The following is a 22,932-nucleotide window of genomic DNA, read 5'->3' as shown; positions in this document are numbered from 1 at the left end:
TGATGACTGTAATTTTTTTTAATGTTTCTGAAAGAAGTCTCTTATGCTCACCAAGGCTGGATTTATTTGATAAAAATTTGAAAATATTATATTTATTTGAAATATTATTACAATTTAAAATAACTTTTCTATTTTAATATATTTTAAAATGTATTTTATTCCATGTGATGGTAAAGCTGAATTTTCAGCATCATTAATTCAGTCACATGATCCTTCAGAAATCATTCTAATATGCTGATTTGCTCCTCAAGAAACATTTCATAATATTATCAATGTTGAAATCTGTTGCACTTCTTAATATTTTTGTGGTAACCATTTTGTTTTAGGAATTTTTGATGATTAAAAAGTTCAAAAGAACAGCATTTATTTGGAATAAAAATAACATTATATAACATTATAAATGTCTTTTCTGTCACTTTTAATCAATTTAAATTGACCTTACTGATCCGATACCGATTGAACAGTAGTGTAAAAGTACTTTTATGTTAAAAACAATAGACATATTTAGATAGCTGAGATGTGTGTTTGAGCATATGAGCATAGAAGCTTAGTGGATGAGTCTGTATGTGTTTGAGAGAGAGAGAGAGTGTGAGAAAATAGTTTTGTTCGTTACTCAGGAATGTTTTGTTTTCTGGCTGGGAGGACGAAAGGTTACACCATTTTTCTCTGACTCCAGATTCTCTGAGCCCACAAGAGACGTCCCTCTGAATTCCTCTATTTCTCTCTCTCTCTCTTTCTCTCTCTCACACACACACACACTAACAGAGTTTGCCAGATGTGTTTGTGAGTCCCAGTGTCAGATCCGCCGTGTTAACACTCTCACCCTCTTCTTAGCACAGGTCAATAGTATGAGGTCACCTCCAACCTTAGCCAAACAAGCGTACAGTATGTGAGAGAATAAGTCGAATCATGTGTTTAAAGTTCAATGGTTACCTCTGCACTTCCTGTGTATGGAAAGGCATGGTGGTTTATACAAAGGAATATTCCGAGCATAATATTTTATTTTATTTTATTTTATTTTATTTTATTTTATTTTATTTTATTTTATTTTATTTTATTTTATTTTATTTTATTTTATTTTATTTTATTTTATTTTATTTTATTTTATTTTATTTATGTGACAATCAACATGAAATGTTGTCTAGTGAGCTTAACTTCAAAAAATAAATATACTAAAATGTATTTGAACATGTATTTTGATACATTTATTTTATGCTTATAAGTACGCAAATACATTTACATATTTATGTACTTAATATAAATACCATGCAATTGTACTTTTAGCATACTAAATTGGTATACTTAAAGTCTGCTAAATTGGAACAACTAATTTTGTACTTTAGTTATCCAGAAGTAGTGCTGAGGTCCAACTAAAGATACACTTAAGTATATTTGATTATGCTAAAGTAGAACTATTGCAAGTTCACTTTAAAGGTGCCCTAGAACCAGTTTTTTTACAAGATGTAATATAAATCTAAGGTGTCCCCTGGATGTGTCTGTGAAGTTTCAGTTCAAAATACTTTTTTTAATTAATTTTTTTAACTGCCTATTTTGGGGCATCATTAACTATGCACCGATTCAGGCTGCGGCCCCTTTAAATCACACACTCATGGGACATGGGACATGGGCTGGCATATGCAAATATTGGGGACGTACATATTAATGATCCCGACTGTTACGTAACAGTCTGTGTTATGTTGAGATTCGCCTGTTCTTTTGAGGTCTTTTAAACAAATGAGATTTATATAAGAAGGAGGAAACAATGGAGTTTGAGACTCAGTGTATGTCATTTCCATGTACTGAACTCTTGTTATTCAACTATGCCAAGGTAAATTCAATTTTTGATTCTAGGGCACCTTTAAAAATATCTTGCATTTAAAGAACGATATTATACAGAGGTCATACTATCCTTAGTAATAGTGAAATTAAAACACATTTTAGGCATAATATTAAGAAATGTGCATTGTGCAATGAAGAGGTACACCAAATAAAGATTAATTATAATATTTATATCAGTAAGTCTCAAGCGTTTTGTCAATAAATATGTTAATGGATTTGTAGTATACGTAGCATTAAATAAGTGTATTTTAAATACATTTTGGTAAAGATTTTTTTCACTAGGGAATATTCCTTTAATTTTACAATAGTGGCTCAAAGATCCACATAAAACTGCACTGGATTGTACAGTACAGGATAGCCGAGACTAATGCGCTCTTCCACACCTCCTCTATCCTCCCATGGGCAGTACTGTCTGTCTGTACATCTGCTTTAGTGCTCCGCTAAGAAACGAGACTCACGAGGTCCTCATCTGTGAACAAAGCACTTTTGTTGAGACTGTTTGTTTATTTTATACTTTAATTATGTGTTTTGTGTCATCTAAAGTGCTGATCGCTCTAGATACGCCGTCACTATTATGTGCCATTTCACTTATTGAATGTGATTGCCTGTTCTTCTGTTGTTTTATCATGACAGCCCATCTTGGATATTAAGCAATACGGCGTGAACAGTATGGAGTGGGAAAGCGGCCTGCTGTCTCTCTGGATATTGTGCTGTCTGGCCAACATACAGATGCACGACGGAGGCTGCGCTCATAGATGCAGGAAATTACCCCGCATGTGTGTGTTTGTGTGGTGTTCAAGGCTGAAAAAGGGAGATTAAAGGAAGAAAGGCAGGGCAGAGATTTTGAGAGAGCGATAGAGAGAGCGAGAGAAATCTGTCTGCAGTATCAGGTCTGTTTCTTTGTGCTGCTTCAGGGACTGGGAGTCTCTTATCATCATTTTCAATCATGTCTGGCTAATTAAGGAACTCATTTGCTTGAAATAAGTCATTGCAGTTAAAGCGGCTGCTTGCTGCAGCTCTCTTGTCTATTGACAGACCTGCACGAATGCTCCTTCTGTCTTCATGCTACAGACATGACTGCTCCTTTCTGAGTTTGTTGGAGCACACCTCTAAACACACAAACATATATAGTCAAGAGAACAAGTGTGGTGTGCTGTAGTGACAGTAGAGGGTGCTGTTAAGTTATAATAGGGTTATGGCCTGTATTCTCAGTACACTTGGGCTATGTTCACACTAGATGTAAATGTGGCCCAAATCGGGGTTTTTTTGCCCACATGTAACTCATATCTGTCAGAACTCGCAAGTATTACAGAGACAGCTCTGTAATACAAGCAAAACGTGAGGGCTTTTGTATCATAAAAGTTTCAAAACTCTGCTCTCTTTTGTCACATCATTGTCTTTATTTTTCATATTGCTTGCGCATAATTTCACTGGTTTCCATGACAGATCATATTATAAATAAACACGTAATCACTTACTTTAATGCCCTCCTTATTTACTTACTTATGACAGCACGCTGTGTGTGATTTTATGGTAAAAACCTAGCAACCGGTTTGTATCGTTCTTTTGCCTATGCAGGTCAGTTCAGAACCATGATCTGTTCACACTGGAGATCTGAAAATGGTCACATTTAAAACAACAATCTTAGCAAAAATTGGAATTGAGAATTAAGGCTCGCAGTGTGAACATAGCCTAATGCCCTTCGTGTTTACTTCCGTATGACAGCGCACTGTGTGTGTTGCCAAGTCCGCCATTTTCACGCAGAATTGGGTTACTTTTTCATTGTTGCCGCAGGTTGTTTTGGAACTCTGTGGGTTGAAGCGACCACACTAACGAGATATTTAAGTCCCGGAATGCGATTTTTACCTGGATACCTCACTGAAAGCGATTGGGCTAGTTTTGGATTAGCTTTGAGAAGCGATTGAGTTGATTTTGTGGTAAAAACCTAGCAACCCCTTTTGTTTCGTTCTTTTGCGCATGCAGGTCAGTTCAGAACCATGATCTGTTCACACTGGAAATCTGATATTAGCCACATTTAAAACAACAATTTGAACAGCTGTACAAAAAAAATAAAAAATGTTCACCCAAAAATTAAAATTCTGTCATTAATTACTCACCCTCATGCTGTTCCACACCTGTAAGACCTTTGTTCATCTTCAGAACACAAATGAAGACATTCTTGATGAAATCTGATGGCTCAGTGAGGCCTCTATTGCAAGCAAATTAATTTACTGTAGACTTCAGATGCCCAGAAAGCTACTAATAACATATTTAAAACAGTTCATGTGACTACAGTGGTTCAACCTTAATGTTATGAAGCGACGAGAATACTTTTTGTGCAGCAAAAAAACAAATAATGACTTTATTCAACAATATCTAGTGATGGGTGGTTTCAAAACATTGCTTCATGAAGCTTCAAAGCTTTATGAATCTTTTGTTTCGAATCAGTGGTTCGGAGCGCGTATCAAATGATCTCAAACTGCCAAAGTCATGTGATTTTCAGTTTGATACGCGCTCTGAACCATTGTTTCAAAACAAAGGATTCGTAAAGCTTCAAAGCTTCATGAAGCAGTGTTTTCGCAGTGTGAATGTAGCCTTGTAGGTTTACAGATTTGAACTCGTCCCACACCATTTGCGCACATGGAGGAGAGTTGTGCTATCACATTTTTAAGCAATCAGACTTGATCAGTCAATGAAAATAAAAAGACTTACAATAAAAGTGAATCATAAGCCATATTAAAAAACGGCTAGCACTGCCATTAGATCAATAATTACTATATGTTGACATCATTATGGCTAATGCATTCAGATGTTTCACTTTCAAGTAATTTGTCTTTAACAGTTTTAACCAGCATTCATGTTATAGAGGGATCCGATCAGGGTGTGCATCTTTGCTGCTGTGTATCGTTTTATGTGTAAAAAAAAAAACTGATAATAGCCTGCAGGCAGTTGCATTGCAGTATAGGACTTATTTAGGGCAGTCAGTGATTGACAGACAGTTGTCATGGTTATATGACAGCTCATGTTTCGATAATGGATGCTTCATAGTGAATCTATTACAGTAACATGTTGTCTGTCTCTCTTTGTCTCTCTCTCTCTGATACAGAACCTTGAGAAGGAGACGGCTCTGCACTGTGCGGCTCAGTACGGTCACTCAGAGGTGGTCCGTGTTTTGCTGCAGGAGCTGACCGACCCCAGCATGAGGAACAGTCACGGGGAAACGCCGCTGGATCTGGCTGCCCTGTATGGCCGCCTGCAGGTGGTCCGCATGCTACTGACCGCCCACCCCAACCTCATGAGCTGCAATACACGCAAGCACACACCTCTACACCTGGCCGCACGGAATGGCCATTACTCTACCGTTCGAGTGCTGCTGGAGGCCGACATGGACGTTAACACACAGGTCAGTGTTTGAGCAGGATATCTTCTTCCTCTAAACTCATATGCTAAACACACTTTTTTTTTCTCCAGCTCTCAGTTCTCTTATGACAACTCTCTGAGAGTTTGGCATGGTAATGAGCATGACAATGTTAATGTGTTTGGTCTTTGTGGAATAGATCTGCTACGCTGCTGCTGCTTTTATTGCTGCTGCTGCAGAGCAAGTACAGAACTTGCCACTGCCAATACATACTAGGGCTGGGACAATAAATCAATGCATCACTCGATTCTGAGATTTTCCGAATGCATCGCGATGCACTCTCGAATTGATTCTGCGATTAGTTTTTAACAGCAGATGGCTTGTTTTTTTAATCGCACACTCAAATGCTCATGAAGAAGAGTGCTTGTGTAATCGGCTGAGTCTAAGAGTGTACTTGCACCACAGAATGCTTTTATGTTGTGAGATTAATGTAAACAGCCCCCTGCAAACACCCTTGTAATTCGCTTCAACCTTTTCGAACTTTATGAGTGATTATTTTATAGAAGGTTCAAGTGGTGTGCGTAAGGAATTGGAAGCAAGCAGATTACAGCTGTTTCTAAAGCACACTTTCCCATCTGCTGTTATAAACTAAGCTCAGAATAGATGCAAGAGAGAATCGCAGTGCATTCAGAAAATCTCAGTATCGATCAATGATCTTTTCTCAGTTCACAATGCAGCGATTTAATGTCCAAGCCCTAATGCATACACAACATTCTGCTGTTGAGCAATACATGAATCACACCAATAGCAGAACCATACAGGTGGAGCTGGGGAGGGAGGAGGGAAAATGTGCTGAAAACTGCTACAGCAAACAATAAGCAAGAATTTGAATGTTGAGCAGTGAGCTCATTGGCTACCAATACAGTGGAAACCAATCAGCTGTGCCCTATAGAGAATAATGTAACTGCAAACAGATTAAGTTAAAAGGATAGATCACCCCAAATTAAAATTTTGTCATAATTTACTCAAGTTGTTCCAAACCTGTATGAGTTTTTTTCTTAAGCTGAACACAACAGATGATATAGAGAGGGTATGCACAAGACGTCATTGTAGGCTGGAGTGACTGCGGTTATGCTCACTGAGCGGCAGCAATGGTTTTCAACATGAATGCTGCAAAAAAACCCCACAAAATATTAAAAATGGGAAAGAGCTTTGCAACTGACTGTACAAATCTGAGGTATATTTTTACAGACTGCCAAAAGCTAAAGAAAGAGAAGCAAATGGATTGCTGCAATTTACAGAAACAACTGGACTCCAGGCAATATGTTGAATTTTGGGGTAAAATCATAACCTATATATTGTATTGTTATATATTGTACTGACAACTTACAATTAAATATTTACCATCTTATATCCTGTGTAATTGGATGTTTTTACATAAAAATTGACAAAAACTATATGTTTAAGGACTGGATGATATATATAACATTAATATAAGTGATCACACAGATTTAGACCTACCTATATTGTATTTATATAAAGCGTTCACAGGCAAATTTGCTTCCCTGGCTTCGAAATCAGGCACATTTGTTTGGAAACAAATGCATGTCAGTATACATGGATCACTGGGTATTTGGTAAGTTGTAACAGGAACACTATCAAGTCCAACCTTTAGTTAAATCTTTTGTTTTACACGTGTTGTACTCGCGTTTTCACAGTTTCGCTATTAAATCCAGTCATGCAGCAGGCTTATTTGCCACTCAGTCCGGCTGAGGGAGCGTGTTCCGGCAGGAAAGTGACGTCAATGCATACCCTCTGTTTTAAAGAATGTTAGTAACAAGACAGTTGACAGTAGCCATTGACTTCCATGCTATTTTTTCCTACTTTGGAAGTTGATGGCTACCGTCAACTGTTTGATTACCAACATTCTTTACAATGTCTTCTTTTGTGTTCATTTTTGGGTGAACTATCCCTTTAAGGACTTGTGAGCCTGCCGCCATCTAGAGTTTCATGACAGAACTTTGTATTTGTTATGCTCAGAGAGAGAGTGAGAGAGTGAGAGAGAGTGTGTGAATGGTTTAAGGGCTCAAATGGATGAATAATTCATCTAGCTGTGAGAGTAAGTGAAACGCAGTAGAAGAACACTCTGTTCTCAGTCCAGGGTTTCCTCAGGCTACCCTGGTGTGTGTTTAGTTGGTTATACTTTAGGGACAAATTTTGTACCAAGAAGTGACCTAAATCGTACAAACCTTCCCTTTGGGAATATCTGGGGATGCCCTCAATTGTAAAAACAATCCATAATTAAAATGTAAATGGAAAAGTAAGTAAATGAATAAAAACATACCTAGAATTAGGCATGGAGAATGGTAAACATATTATGTTAGTATGAAAAAAATATTCTGTGAATGAGAGGTCCATATTAATATAAGGTTTGTGTTCTTGTTAGATATGTGGTTGTCAAACTTCAATGCTGTTTGTATGGAAACTGCATTTTTAGATTTTGTGCATGTGTGATGTAATAATGCCGGAATGTCCAATCAGATCAGCAACGACCCAGAAAACTCTAGCAACTGCATAGAAACTACTCTAAACAACCTAACCACTCAGAAAACTCTAGCTGCAACTTAGAATTGGTAATTGCTTATCAACCATCCAGAACACCCTAGAAACCATCCAAACGCATCACATAGCAACAACTTAACAACCACCCAGAACATCCCAATAACCACACCAACCAACTTAGCAACTGCATACAGCTACAGTAACACCTTAGTACACTAAAAACCACACAAAAGTCCTTAGTAATTGCATAGCAACACCCTGACATTGTTGCAGTGAGTTTTGCATGGGTAACTGTTGTTTTCTTACACTCAACAATGCCATTAGAATAGTATGTATCTTTATTTTAGTATGAAATCCTCTCTGATATAGCTTCAAAGGTTTGTGTGTGTTCGTGGATGTGCTTGTCTTATTTATCAGCTGTTTGTATGGAAACTGTCTCTTTAGACAGTGTGTGTGTGTGTGTGTGTGTGTGTGTGTGTGTGTGTGTGTGTGTGTGTGTGTGTGTGTGTGTGTGTGTGTGTGTGTGTGTGTGTGTGTGTGTGTGTGTGTGTGTGTGTGTGTGTGTGTGTGTGATGGAACGCTGCTGAATTGTCTGTGTTTGCATGATTCTGTGTTGTGTGTGTGTGTGAGAGAGGATGATCAGAGGAAGCTTTGATCTCAGAAAGCATGGATTCCCCTTCCTCTGTCTCTCTCTGTCTCTATGAGAGATACAGTATTTTTTGAACATGTGCATATTTTAACCCTGTAAATTTATAGTGTGCTAACCAGACATGTTCCAATTTATCTGTCCACTGTGAATGAGAACATATTTAATGTTTAAAATACATTTATGATAAGCTGAATTTTGGATAAATGAAATGTCCATAGTGCTGTAGATTAGAAAAACCCAACAAAAATAAAAAAATAAAATAACAAAGGTCTGAGAAAGACAATCTTTCAGTCTGTAAACTTGTAAGAACATTCAGCTGAAGTAGAGCAGTAAGAAAGAGAGATGAAGGCAATCTGCTCACCGCTTCTCAATTCCTGGAAGCGCAGTGAGAGTGAATCGATTTCCTCCTCCTGGTGACATCAATAGCTAATCACCATGGGAAACTGGACAGGAAGTGGTCCTCATTCAGAGGAGGGGGTCCCACTTCCCGTCCCGTTGTGGGTGCACTCGCTGCTCATCCTGAGTTAAACATTTCAGGAGAACAGTGTACTCTGCAGTATTTGCCATGCTCATTCAGGATTAAGTCATTCTGGGCTATTCAGTGATCTGGACTGGAGTTTATTCTCAGGTTCAAGGATGAATGTCTTATGTGCAACTATTTTGTGTGTGTTCTCTGAGTAAGTAATCACAGTGGATGTGACCTCTCATTTTGCATGTATGTTTTAAAGGCGTAACTTTATGCAAGCTTTTTCCCCAGATTCACTGGGTTTAAGCTTGATAGTACGCTGTCCAAAAACACATACCTTTGTGACTTATCTAGACCTAAAGAATGCGTATTAGTACCTGAGGACTCATATGACCCCATATGGGTTATTAATACAATACAAAAGTGTTCCTATTTTTTTCTGACAGTGTACCAGCACTACATTTATAGTCTTCTTTTTATATAACCTCATTTGTGTGTTTGCCTCATTTTGCTGTTTTCAACTTCTCTCTAAGAACTTTGAGCAGACTTGTGGGCGTTCACAGGATGCATTTTTGTGATCAAGAACAGTACGACTGGCTAGACTGAATGGAACAGAACTCTGGGGTCTTGAGATACAAGATGAAATGTTTTCTTCTATTCACACAGAATGTGTTTTTGCATTTAAAAGACGAGACACAGGGTGTTATAATAGAAAAAGCATACAAGCTCTCAAGATGTGTTTTTCAAAAGTTGAACTATTTTTAACTTGAGTGACGCATTTTTAGAAAGCAACACGAGAAGCTGTATAAGATACAAAACGTGAATGCATTGCGAAAAGATGTCCACCTAGCACGTTTAAATCGAAAAACTTTGGAGAACATTGCAGTGGAACGCAATAACATATTCTATGTGAATGTCGCTTAGGGTGCATATCAGAAAACAATGTGAATCAATTGATTTAAATGAAGATGATACATCCCTAGGTCATGTATGAGAAAAATTACAATGGGTGTGAACGTGACAAATTTTGAAGTTTTTGATAGGGCTCCACAATATTGAAGAAAAATGTGTTAAATAATACACTCAAAAAAATTCTGGGTTAAAAACAACCCAAGTTGGGTTGAAAATGGACAAACCCAGCAATTGGGTTGTTTTAACCCAGCGGTAGGGTTAAATGTTTGCCCAACCTGCTGGGTAGTTTTATTTAACTCAACTATTGTTTAAAAATTACTGTATTGCTTAATTAAAATTAACCCAAAGTCTGTTGGAAATGAACATTTATTAATGTTCAATGAATAATTATTAAACAATAAACATTTATTAAATTGCTTATTAATAAATGTGTATTAATAAACTATTAAACTATTAAATTTATATTAATAAAATATTAAAGCTTATTAATAAACATTCACCTTTTGTCTATTATTGTTGTCTCTAATTGCATCTGGTTTTTAATTTCCCAACTATTTTGGGTTCATTTTAAGCTAGCCATATAGCATTTTTTAAATAATAGTTGGTTTAAGTAAAACTACCCAGCAGGTTGGGCAAACATTTAACCCAACCGCTGGATTAAAACAACCCAATTGCTTGGTTTGTCCATTTTCAACCCAACTTGGGTTGTTTTTAACCCAGCATATTTTAGAGTGTACAATATTCGATATGCGGTATGATAATGCTTTAAGTGTGTAAAATACATTTAAGTTATATTTAAATATATTAAAATAATGAAAATGGTATAATCAATATACGTTTCACATTCTTTTTGTGAGAAGAAAGCATCCCTATACTTCTGAAAGTGAACAGCAATGTTTTACTGTAGCATTACATAAAAATTAAGTGTAAACCAGGGGGTTTAGGGTTTCAGGTAAGCCTACATAGGTTTATTAAACAACAGAAATTGAATAATTAAATGTAAAAGTAAAACACTGCTTAGTCTTCACTGAATTAAATATGTACTGATTCTTATTAAAGCTAGAAAAGTTATTCAGTCAAGAGCAGTAAGTGATTTTCTCTTCGTCTTTTGTTGTTTGATTAACATTAAGCACACAGACTGAAGCAGGTTTATTAGGCTGCTGTCACTTTAAGAACTGCACGGATCCAATATATTGTTATGCGCACACTTTCTTTCTCAACTGTTTAGTCCACATAAGACATAACTGACTGTGTTTACATGAATACTCACCAAGACGGGCATTTTGACATAATTTGTGTGTATTTGGCTATATAAGCTGCGGAAGTGAACTGAATTTGGGATCACGTGCTGTCCGAGAGGCTGCTTTCAGTGCATGTCAGAACTTCGCTTACTGCATTTAATAACAGTCATGTGTCCAGTACTCTCTGCTGTCTTTGTTGACCTAAAACTTGGTCTTTTTGTAGTCTTTTGGTGTATTGAAATTGCGCAGTTATCGCAAGCCACTGCGATATGCATATCACTATATGTACATTTGCGATATTTCGATAATTTCAATATATCGTGTAGTCCTACTGCAAGACTCTGTGACTTAGACATCTGTTGAGCAATGAAACCTTCAAGTTCAGAAATTTTCCGTGCTCTCACTTGATTTGAAATTGATCCAGAAAATCGATTTTTTTACACCTTCAAAGTAGATCTGCTTTTGAACATTTCTACTCACCAAACATTCCAGAGCACACAATCTTATTGCAAGAAACATAGAAACCATACAGCAGCCAAAGACTTTAATTAGACATGTACATAGATTTAAAAAAAAAAAAAAAAGCACATACGGATTGTAAGAATGCCCTGTTGGTAATGTTACAAAGACAAAAACTTAACGTGAGCTATCTGGACTCTGGAGAGTCCCATTTGTTCAGAAAAAAGAATAATGTCATTAATACCATGGCTAGACAAAAACAGTGCCTAAAAGTGTCTCAAAATTTTGCACAGAGGTAGTTGTGGCTCTCCCAGACTGCCTTGCAGAAGGTCAGTGCTGTTTTTGCAGAAATATGACATGTGCAGGATTAAGTATTACAGTAGTAAGTCCCTGTAGTTCTTGTTTAATATGTATTGCATCATCACATCCATTGAGGGAATTCAGGGAGAAGAGCAAGAGTTGTACAGATGCCTCTGGACTAATGAAGGCCGAAGGGGGCCGATTTGATTTGATATCGTGTTCGGTCTCTCGGTGGCCTATTAAAATGACCATGCTCAACAGTGCAAGAAGCGTTCTTGCGATCTGTCTCAACTGCCGTTCGGTCTCATTTGCCCGTTCCTTTTCCTCTCAAGCTCCCGTCAGCCAGCCTCATAAATTCACAGCGCCATTGCCGTTAATTGTAGTACATTGAATAAATGTTTCCAGAGCTAAATTGGGTGTAGTTAAGTACTTCAGAGTGAGCGTGATATAAAATACCCTGCCAGCCGCCCCAGTAGACGGCTGATAGACTGCAAGGGCAGGAAAAGTAATGACGCCATAGTGTATTACTGCCGTTTACTCCTTTATGTGAAGCATTTTGGCTTAAAATATTGACTTAAAATCTTTTTCTCTCTAGACAGAGAAAGGAAGTGCTCTCCATGAAGCCGCTCTCTTCGGAAAGATGGATGTAGTTCAGCTACTGCTTGACTCAGGTATGTCTTCGGGATGAGTATGTGTGTGGGATGGGGATGTTTAACCCTCTGGAGTCTGAGGCTGATTTGGGGCCTGGAGAACTTTTGACATGCCCTGACATTTGTGCTTTTTTCAGTTGTTCATAAACATATTAATGGAAAAAGTGTCATTACACTGTATTCAGCACAAACTAGGCTACAATAATATGTGAGGAACATGTATGTACATGTTTGTGTTTTTGAAGGAATAACATTTATGCGTGGTTGTTGAAAAAACAAAAAACTTAAGTCACTGAAATAAGGCCAAAAAAAGTATAATAAATCTGTGTTCATAAGACTTTAGGGTATTGGAGGTTGTAGACTAGAGTTTTTGCTTCAAAATTATGTAAAAATTATGCTGCCTACTCCTTCATATTTAACAATATATTGATTTAGTTTTTGTAAGACACATTTTGCCAAGAAACACAGTATGCGATGAGGCGTGAATCACCACTGAAAATGGGCCATTCTCACCTGAGAAGACAAAAGAATTGGATAGTAATGAGCTGAAATGACTTGCATATTAATGAGGCATTTCAGTCAGTTAGGCTGTGAAAAAAAACCTTCTGTGATGTCTCAAGCTCATTATGATATATGAAACATACAGAAAAATATTATTACAATATAAAGTAATGGTTTTATATTATACTTTAAAATATAATGTATTTCTGTGATGCAAAGAGTCTGAATATAGGCTTTTAGTTTAAAAGCATGCACATTTGGAGAAATATTGGATTCTCATATGCTTATGTCAATTTTCTATACAGAGGAGTTATTTTTATTTAATATTCACTGTCATTACTATGAGCGCTGGTGTTTTCAATTCATCCTTGAAGTCGGAGGGCGCTCTGTGCATTTTAGTCCACAAATTCATCTAAAAGAAGAAGAGGCTATTCCATGAATGGAGTTTCCAATACATACAGCAGCAGGAGGGCGCTAAAGAAACAAAAACTCATCTAAACTTCATCTGTAGAAGACAAGTAAACAGGAAGTAACTGCATGTCTTCTAGAGATCGCTAACCATGACTTTTACATCCAGATAAACACTTTTCAAGACAATAAATACACGATTGAGATAATAAATGCATGTATTGACTGAATTAGCGTCTGAATAGCGCTGGCTCCGTGGGCGTGGCCGCATTAGCGGATAATGAGCTGAATCACGGATTTCTGACATGGCTCTCTTTTCATACAGATTACATAAACAAAGAAGGTTTGTTTTCGATTTGACTTACATGATTTAAAACCTGACATCTTAACGTTTTTTTAGACATAAGTGTAATTTTTTTGTCATTAGTATTCACTAAGTTACAGTTCATTTTCTGAGAACTATCAGATTGGAGTTCGTTCAGAGGGAGAGGAGAAATCACGCATCATGTTAGTTTTCTTTATTTTACAAAAAGCACAAAATTCTGTTTTTACTCTGAGTGTACACAAATGAAAGAAGATATTCCACAGATTAAAATGGTGTATAACTCTTAATTGTATGTGCAACATTGACGGAGTATTTTGAGTCTCTTTCACACTGATAAGAAAAAAACCACGGTGGTATCGCCGGCGATACCGTCAGACCTCAGAGTGTTAAACTACTTGTGTGACCTGTGACCTAACAGCTTCCCTGTCAGTGCCAGCTGTGGAACAGGAACTGGAGATTGCGGAACTTGATGTTGTATGAGGAAAGGGTGGTGTAATTACTCTGTCATAGTTTTATTGTAGTGGAAAGTTTTGTTTTGAGAGAATTGTTTAGTTTTGTGTATTTTTGAGAGTTTATGGGAAGAAGTCAGAACTTTTCTATTGTGTCATTTCCATAACACAGAAATGACTTTATTTTTAACATTTTTGTTTCAAGTAATTTGGTTTACGGAAGAGGATTAGGCCAAGCAATAATAAAAAAATAAAACCATCTTGAGATTAAAGTTGTTAAATTTCGAGAAAAAAATCGTTAAATTTCGAGAAAAAAGTCAAAATAAAATGTTGAGAATAAACTCATTAAATTATGAGAAAAAACTTGTTAAATTTCGAGAAAAAGGTCGAGATAAAATGTTGAGAATAAACTCATTAAATTACGAGAAAAAAACGTGTTAAATTTCGAGAAAAATTCGAGATAAAATGTTGAGAATAAAGCCATTAAATTACGAGAAAAAGGTTGTTAAATTACGAGAACAAATTTGTTAAATTATAAGAAAAATGACGTTACATTTCGAGAAAAAAGTAAAGATAAAATGTTGAGAATAAAGCCATTAAATTACTAGAAAAAAGTCGTTAAATTACGAGAACAAATTCGTTAAATTACGAATTTGTTCTCATAATTTAACGACATTTTTCTCGTAATTTAACAAGTTTATTCTCAAAATTTTATCTCAACTTTTTTCTTGAAATTTAACAAGTTTTTTCTTGTAATTTATTGAGTTTATTCTCATCATTTTATTTCGACTTTTTTCTTGAAATTTAACGATTTTTTTCTCGAAATTTAACAACTTTAATCTCGAGATGGTTTTATTTTTTTTATTATTTCTTGGCCCTAATCCTCTTCCGTATTGGTTTAATTTGTTTTTGTATTAATATTAATAAATTAAATATTACTAATTTTTTTTATTTTATCTGATTTATATGAATAGTTTTGTTAAAACAAAAATGGATGAAAACAAAATTGAATACTCAATAAAAATGACTTTAATTTTCATATTTAAATGAATATCCCAAGCTTCACTTTAGATTGTGTTCATTGTATTCTGTCTTCTTAATTGGGTAACTGTTCATTTTTTGTAAACACAGTTCACTTTTTGTATTTTTAAATTAAGGTCTCGTGCCATTTATATGCAGATAGAACAGTTTTGTGGTGTTGCATTACCAGGGATAATAAAAAAAATTATGCACCGATATTAAATTTCTCTCCACCGATACCGATAGCCAATTATTCAGAGTGATATCTGCCGATACCGATAACGATACTGATAGTTTGGGGTTCTGGCTTTTATACCTTCTTTTAAATTAATGATCATTTCATTATAATTAATAATTAATCATTATATTTTCAATTATTATATTTTGAAAGAAATGCAAATAAAAACGTTATTCTCTCCATTTCATCAACTTGTTTCAGAGTAACTGATATAACATATACACATTACTCAAATTAGTATTAACACACATTATATTTCTTAACTTTCTGAATTTTATTAATTCATATAATGCCCAAATGCAGTGCATCTTTCATCAGCCAATACTGATTATTGGCTGATATATCTGTGCATCTCTTAAAAAAAAAAAAAAAAAAAAAAATAATATATATATATATATATATATATATATATATATACATTTACATTTATGCATTTGGCAGACGCTTTTATCCAAAGCGACTTACATTGCATTATACTATACATTTGTATCCGAGTATGTGCAATCCCTGGGATCGAACCCATGACTTTGGCATTGCTAGTGCCATGCTCTAACCACTGAGCTACAGGAAAGCTATATAAACTTAATAAAGTAATAAACTAAAACTAGTTGGCAAATAAACAAATTAAAGATACAAGATACAAATTAAAAATGTTTAAGAACAACTAGATCTAAGTAAACCTGAACTAAAAATCAAATACAAAATTAAACTTTTTTCTGTTCTTTATTCCTCAGGGATTGATGCCAACATCAGAGATAGCCAGGGAAGAAGTGCTCTAGACATACTGAGAGAACATCCATCTCAGAAATCACAACAAATTGCTTCTCTTATACAAGGTAACGTGTTTCCCAGACTTACACGCACACACATTGAAACTTTTTTAGAGCCCTTAAACACACAAGCACACTCACACACACGTGCACAAGCTAATGAGGGAGCGTGTTCCTGGTGGAGATCAGAAGGCGGATGCTTGCAGATTGATAAAGTTTGTTTCAGGAAGTTTGTGTTAGATTGAGAACAATGGTTATTTAGTGCGTGTGAGAAATCCTTGTTCCCTGACATACTTTAGGCCAAAAAAACAACTACAAATACCCACAATACTGAGTCTTCACTCATTTTGTTGAGGTTTGTATGAGAGCTTGGACTTATTACATGTTTATTACATTGTTATAAACATGTTATTACTACTTTAGGCCATTTTAGTATTATAACGTCTTGGAAGATTCTAAAGTCTGTTTGCCGTCTGCCTTCATGTACTGATCCAACTAAACTCATTCTTTCCAGCAGAGTTTATCATACAGCACAAAAGACGTTGGGTGTTTAAATGCAACGTTCCATCTCTGCTTTCAAAAACACACCCTTGTAAAAGAATATTATGTGGTTATCTGGTTTTGAAATTAAATGCATTTTAGCTCACTTGTTGTTTCCATCCACTTCATGCCCAGTGTTATACATTTCTGAGGGTTGTGAAATGCAGACATGGGAGTTTAGGACTCCCTGTTACTGCTTGAAAATGTCTCATTTGGACACATGAGAAGTCTAAATCACCCTTCATCTTATAGGACAGAGGCAGCATTAAAGTTCTCCTCCCTGCCTCTATGTGGTCAATGTACCAGAATCCCCAGTGTGAAGGAAACTCAAACTCACACTTGCTGTGGTTTTATAATCTACAGTCTTTGACGGGACTCTGAAACTATTGTTGTTTTCATGGTTATCATGTGGCTTGTGCAGCCTATAGTTGTTTAGAGCACCAATTACAGCACCACATTTTGGTTTTCACCAACCTAAAGTGCTTTAAAAACAAGAAAAAAGAAAGAACAAGAGTTTTGTCTGACTCAATGCTGTCCTAAAACTCAATGTACTTTTGTTGTTGTGTTTATCTGTGCACTATAAATGAATTTATCTCTGTCTCTCTAGATTATATGATGTCAGATTGTGACAGAGGGAATTTCCATGAAGATTTAGCACGGCAGCGCCCAATACCAACACCACGCACATCAATACCCTCACCTGTGCCATCCCCGTCTCTGCGGCATAAAAGTATGTGCGATTGTCAGATCAGTGAAAACTGCAACGTTCTTAATACATTTTATTAAAATCATCATACATACAATGATTATTTTAACACTTAAATGTAATTTTCATTTAAAAAAGTAGACTCATCATGACTGCTGTCACTTTCATGTATTATAGTGTGCAGTATGACACCCAGTGGTCAAGGGATAATATTACAGCACGTTGTCTGCTGCTTTGTTTTTCTCTGGCAAATATTTTACTGTTTAATCCTATGTTCGAACGCCTAAATCACTTAAATTGTTTTTAATTAAAAATAATCAAGTATTTTCTTAACAGGAACACAAATAGTGACATAAATGAGTGTATGTTTTGAGTAGTGGATGTTCATTATGAAGAAAGTGCAGTCAGCAGCGCCCCTAGCGGTCAGTTGTTGCAGTGCAGCGCAGTCTCACTCGTTCCCTTTGTGGTCTAAATTACTGCTGGATGTGCGTCTTTGGTTCCAGCTGGGGTAGCATTTTTGTAATGATCACAGGTGAAACCGAGAGTCTGCCAACCACAAAATGACTGTTAGTACACATCAGCACATTGAGTCGCTGCCAAAAACCAAGCATTTGTCCCAGATTAAATATTGAAAAACAGACAAGAGAATAAAAATAAATTGGTCGTAAATAGACATTTATTTAAAATCCCTTACAGAGAAATTTGATTTGATGATAGCATGATAGTCCATTATATATAATATTTGAAAAAAAGTATTTGTAGCTACAGTATATAACTAGTAATTTAGAAAAAAAAAAATGCAGGCAGACAGAAACATTGTGCTGCTATATCCACTAATAAGAATTTGTATTTATTTTTTTTTCATTCCTCTATGTTTTACCATAAACTGCCCTCTCTCTCCCTCTTTCTCCTTCTCTTTGTAGATGACGCAGTAACAGGGGAGTTGTCCAAGTTGCTGAATGAAATAAAGATCTGCCGTGATAAGGATTGCTCCTTTGAGGAGCTGTGTCAGACCATCTCTTCTCACTCTCAGTCCATGGAGAGCTTCGGCAGTGGGCGTCTGTCTGACGAGGAAAGAAACGGCACTCTCACTCGAATAAATAAGGTGTGCTTGCAAAAATATCAAAAAATATATCTTTTTTCCTAGAAAATGAAGTCAGTCACATCAGTTGATCAATATCAAGAGGTCCTAATGAGCTTTTCATTGTTGATGCAGTACATCATTCTAGCCAGCAGAGGGAACACAGAACTAAACACTGGGTGCAGTGCATCTGGGCATCCCTTCAATTTATATAATCTCATAAATACATATTTATAGCTCCAGATTTAATCACCAATGTTATTTAACACAAACAGAATCCTATTTTTGATGTAGATTCATTACATTGCTGGCTGAGGGAGTGAATATTACTTTATGTAAGGGGCTGAAAAATTGTGTGTTATTGCATTAGGAAAGTGTGCAGTGGAACGTTAAGCAATGGTTATTTGCTGAAGATCTGTCACAGTGACCACTGGATCACAGTTTACTCCACTGCATTTGTTTGATCGATACAATTAAACGTGTTTGTGTCGGGTCAATCAATCAAAGTCTGCAGAACCCAGATAAACAAGCAAAGACACGCACGCACACAAACACTCTTCCGATCGATTCCGGTCACATGTCAAAAACTCCCAAGACTTGAAGACTGAAAGGGTTGGAGTTGTTTCCAGCATCTGTAAAAGGGTTGTGGGAACATTTACTGGTCATACATGCAGTCACAAAACAATATTTTCATTTAAAACAGCATTTTCTAATTAAAAATGAAATGTTTTGCTTATGTCAAAGGAATTATTTACCTATTTTTTTCTTTGCGTATTTACATTTACGCATTTACGCATTTGGCAGATGATTTTATCCAGAGCAACTTACATTGCATTCAAGGTACACATTTACCCTTTTTTTGTTCTTGCTTTCCCTGCGAATCTAACCCATGACCTACTGTTTGAACTACAGGAAAGCAAATATTTGAAGCAAATTATCATTGTTTTACATGCTAGTATCATATACAAATTAAATACACATCATGTTTGTATATGATACTTCTATATTTTATTTTTTCTGGCTCAACATGACTAGGAATGTGTTTCTGAAGTTAAAAAAACTGGAGTTTTTAGCAAAAGAATCAGATAAAATGGTTTATGTTATGCGTCCTCTAAAAAGTCACAGAAAAACTGTGTGAAAGTCACAGCCAAGCCAAGTAAGTGTTCATGTTGGACTATAGAGTGAAATAGAGAGAAAGAAACTTATCAAAAGTCCTATTGAAGTAAGTCAGTATAGAACAACAAAGCCCCTAAAGTATGGAAGCTTGTTTCTGCCACTGAATAAAAAATAAAAAGAAGCTAATTGTGACTTTTATCTTACAATTCTAACTTTTTTTCTCAGAATTGTGAGTTTATTGTGATCAATTGCGAGTTAATATACTGTAAAGTCAGAATTGTGAGATATAAGCCTGCAACTCTGAGAAAAAAAGTCAGAAAACAATTTTTTCCCTCAGAATAGGACTTCATAACCTCGCAATTGTGAGTTTATAACGCGCAACTCCAAAATTGTGTGTTTAGACTATATTTCACAATTCTGACATTATGTTTCACAATTGCGAGTTTATATCTCACAATTCTGAGAAAAGAAGTCAGAATTACGAGATATAAACTCGCAATTCTGAGAAAAGAAGTCAGAGCTGTGATAAAAAGTCATAATACCTTTTTTCATTTTTATTTTTAGTGGCGGAATCAAGCTTCCATACTAAAGGGACATGGTGAAGGGAAACAAAATGAAATGTGAGGAAAAGTTATTTGTCAATGCTTTTGCATTCTCTCACAAATGTTTTGCATTCCTCAAAAAACTTTGCGTTCCCTCACAAAGAACGCAAAAAGTTTTCTCAGGGTGATGCAAACGTTTTGTGAGGGAACACAAAGTTTCTCGGGGGAACGCAAAACTTTTGCAATTGAATAAGTTGGTTCAGGTGTTAAGACAAGTTGGAGCTAAACCCTTCAGGGACAATGACCTTCCAGGACTGAGTTTGGACACCCCTGCTTTAAGGGCTCAGTACAGAACAGTTCCTATCTACTTGAATGAAGAATGTCCAAAAACAGTTTGTCAGGATTTTTTCAATAATGAATCAGCATTAAAATCTAACAAAAGTTTTGTCAAATTTAGCTTATTTGGCTCCAAAAAGGCTAATTTAGTCTGATTCCTCTAACAAAATGGTGATAGGCTCATTTAAAGTCCCCCTGTAGTCAATAATTCTATCCCTTAAAACTCACATTTGATCACCAAAATGACTTGAAAAAAAATTCTTCATGCCTTAATATAGCTTGAATGAAACTCTACACCCTTGCCTCAGATAGTATATGAGGTTCTATGAATATGCAAATTAGTCCCGCCTCCACTCACTCACACCCTCAGAGATCCAATAATTGATGATCACACATTGGCGTGATTGGTTACAAAGTAGTTTGTGACGTCAGAATCACCAGCAGTTTCAAACCGCGTTTTTGAAAGAGAAAATACTGTGGTGTTGACTTATGAATTTGCACATGGTTTGACTTAAAACACATTAAAAACACCATATACATATTAACAACATTAAAACCTTGATTTTCACCATAGGGGGACTTTAAGCGTAAGGATACAGCATATAGCCGCCATATTGAGTCTTACAATTCCTTCCATTCGTTTCTCTCTGAGTGGTCCATCTCTTCCCCCTTATACCGTCTCTGTCTTATCTTAATCTTGTGTTATGTTGGCTTGAGCTGAGATCAGTATCCGTACCTCAGCCTGTGTGTACTACTGTTAACTGTATGTAACTGTATGTATCTCTCTCCACCTGGCTGTAGCGGCCCACTCCCCCATTGCCCCCGGCTGTGGAAGAGGAGGAAAAGAGCTGCGGACCATCAGGCCTGTGGGAGGCGCTCACTCCCTGCAACGGCTGCAGAAATCTGAGCTTTTCTCAGGTACACACATTATCACACTTCCTTTCCTTACAATGCAGCCACGGACTCCTTAGCGGATAAAGAATTTATAAAGAAATGAAGTTTGGGGGTAACGCATTACAAGTAACGCGAGTTACGTAATCAGATTACTTTTTCAAGTAACTAGAAAAAGTAATTTACAACAAAATATCTAGTTAAATGAATAGTTACTTTTTCAAATGAATAACGCAAGTTACTTTCTTTTCTCATTTATTGGCTGACAGCTCTCCTAATTAATTCATTTATTCTTATTTAATTTATCTATTTATTTTATGGATTTAAATACTTTATGGTGCATTCTTAATTACTGTATTTTTGTTTAGTTAAATGCATGAAATAAATAATAAAATAAAATATTAAAAGAATATATTTAAATAATTAAAAAATATAAATCTATCTTTCTATCTTAAGGAAGAGGATTAGGGCCAAGCAATAATAAAATAATAAAACCATCTCGAGATTAAAGTTGTTAAATTTCGAGAAAAAAGTCGAGATAAAATGTTGAGAATAAACTCGTTAAATTACGAGAAAAAACTCGTTAAAATTTGAGAAAAAAGTCGAGATAAAATGTTGAGAATAAAGTCATTAAATTACGAGAAAAAAGTCGTTAAATTTCGAGAAAAAAGTCATGATAAAATGTTGAGAATAAACTCATTAAATTACGATAAAAAACTCATTAAATTTTGAGAAAAAAGTCAAGATAAAATGTTGAGAATAAACTCGTTAAATTTCAAGAAAAAAGTCGAGATAAAATGTTGAGAATAAAGTCATTAAATTACGAGAAAAAAGTCGATAAATTTCTAAAACAGATTCGTTAAATTATGAGAAAGATGTCGTTAAATTTGAAAAAAGTCGAGATAAAATGTTGAGAATAAAGTCATTAAATTAACGAATTTATTCTTGTAATTTAACGAATTTGTTCTCGTAATTTAACAACTTTTTTCTCGGAATTTAATGAGTTTATTCTCAACTTTTTATCTCGACTTTTTTCTCGAAATTTAACGACATTTTTCTCATAATTTAACGAATTTATTCTCATAATTTAATAACTTTTTTCTTGTAATTTAACGACTTTTTTCTCATACTTTAATGACTTAATTCTCAACATTTTATGTTGACTTTTTCTCGAAATTTAATGAGTTTTTCTCGAAATTTAACAACTTTAATCTCGAGATGGTTTTATTTTTTTATTATTGCTTGGCCCTAATCCTCTTCCCTACTGTCTATACATCCATCTGTATGAATTGATTATATTACTTATTTTAAAAATATAAATGTAATATTTTTATTTATTTATTTATTTATTATTTATATTTGTATTTAATTTATTATTATTATTTATTATTATTTAATATAAAATATTAAAAATATTAAAAAATTTTACAAAAATGATTGGCAGATGCCTGAATGGGAATTAAAGACCCCTATTGTAAAGTTTTATGTTCATATTCATTTATTTATATTCATTTTCACTGCCTAATGCAAGATGAATCAGCTATGTAAGTCGTGGCATGTTGTTATGGGAACT

General features: G+C 35.3%; 1 protein-coding gene across 6 annotated transcripts in view; it reads left to right on the top strand.

Moving 5' to 3' along the window:
* Positions 1-22,932, top strand: part of anks1b (ankyrin repeat and sterile alpha motif domain containing 1B) — a 210,699-nt gene that overhangs the window by 59,072 nt on the left and 128,695 nt on the right. For 5 of the 6 annotated variants that reach the window (XM_067391990.1, XM_067391989.1, XM_067391988.1 and 2 more), the window contains exons 4-9: positions 4,946-5,242; positions 12,382-12,457; positions 16,112-16,213; positions 17,295-17,417; positions 18,317-18,498; positions 21,270-21,386. In XM_067391990.1, coding sequence (XP_067248091.1) covers positions 4,946-5,242; positions 12,382-12,457; positions 16,112-16,213; positions 17,295-17,417; positions 18,317-18,498; positions 21,270-21,386 — 897 coding nt within the window. Of the gene's footprint in view, positions 1-4,945; positions 5,243-8,944; positions 9,086-12,381; positions 12,458-16,111; positions 16,214-17,294; positions 17,418-18,316; positions 18,499-21,269; positions 21,387-22,932 lie in introns of those variants that run through there. The other variant, XM_067391993.1, reaches the window with a different exon arrangement.

The sequence above is a fragment of the Chanodichthys erythropterus genome, chromosome 8 (assembly GCF_024489055.1).
Source record: "Chanodichthys erythropterus isolate Z2021 chromosome 8, ASM2448905v1, whole genome shotgun sequence".
Classification (NCBI taxonomy): domain Eukaryota; kingdom Metazoa; phylum Chordata; class Actinopteri; order Cypriniformes; family Xenocyprididae; genus Chanodichthys; species Chanodichthys erythropterus.
Note: the sequence above shows the minus strand (reverse complement) of the source record. Positions and strands in the feature narration are given on the sequence as shown.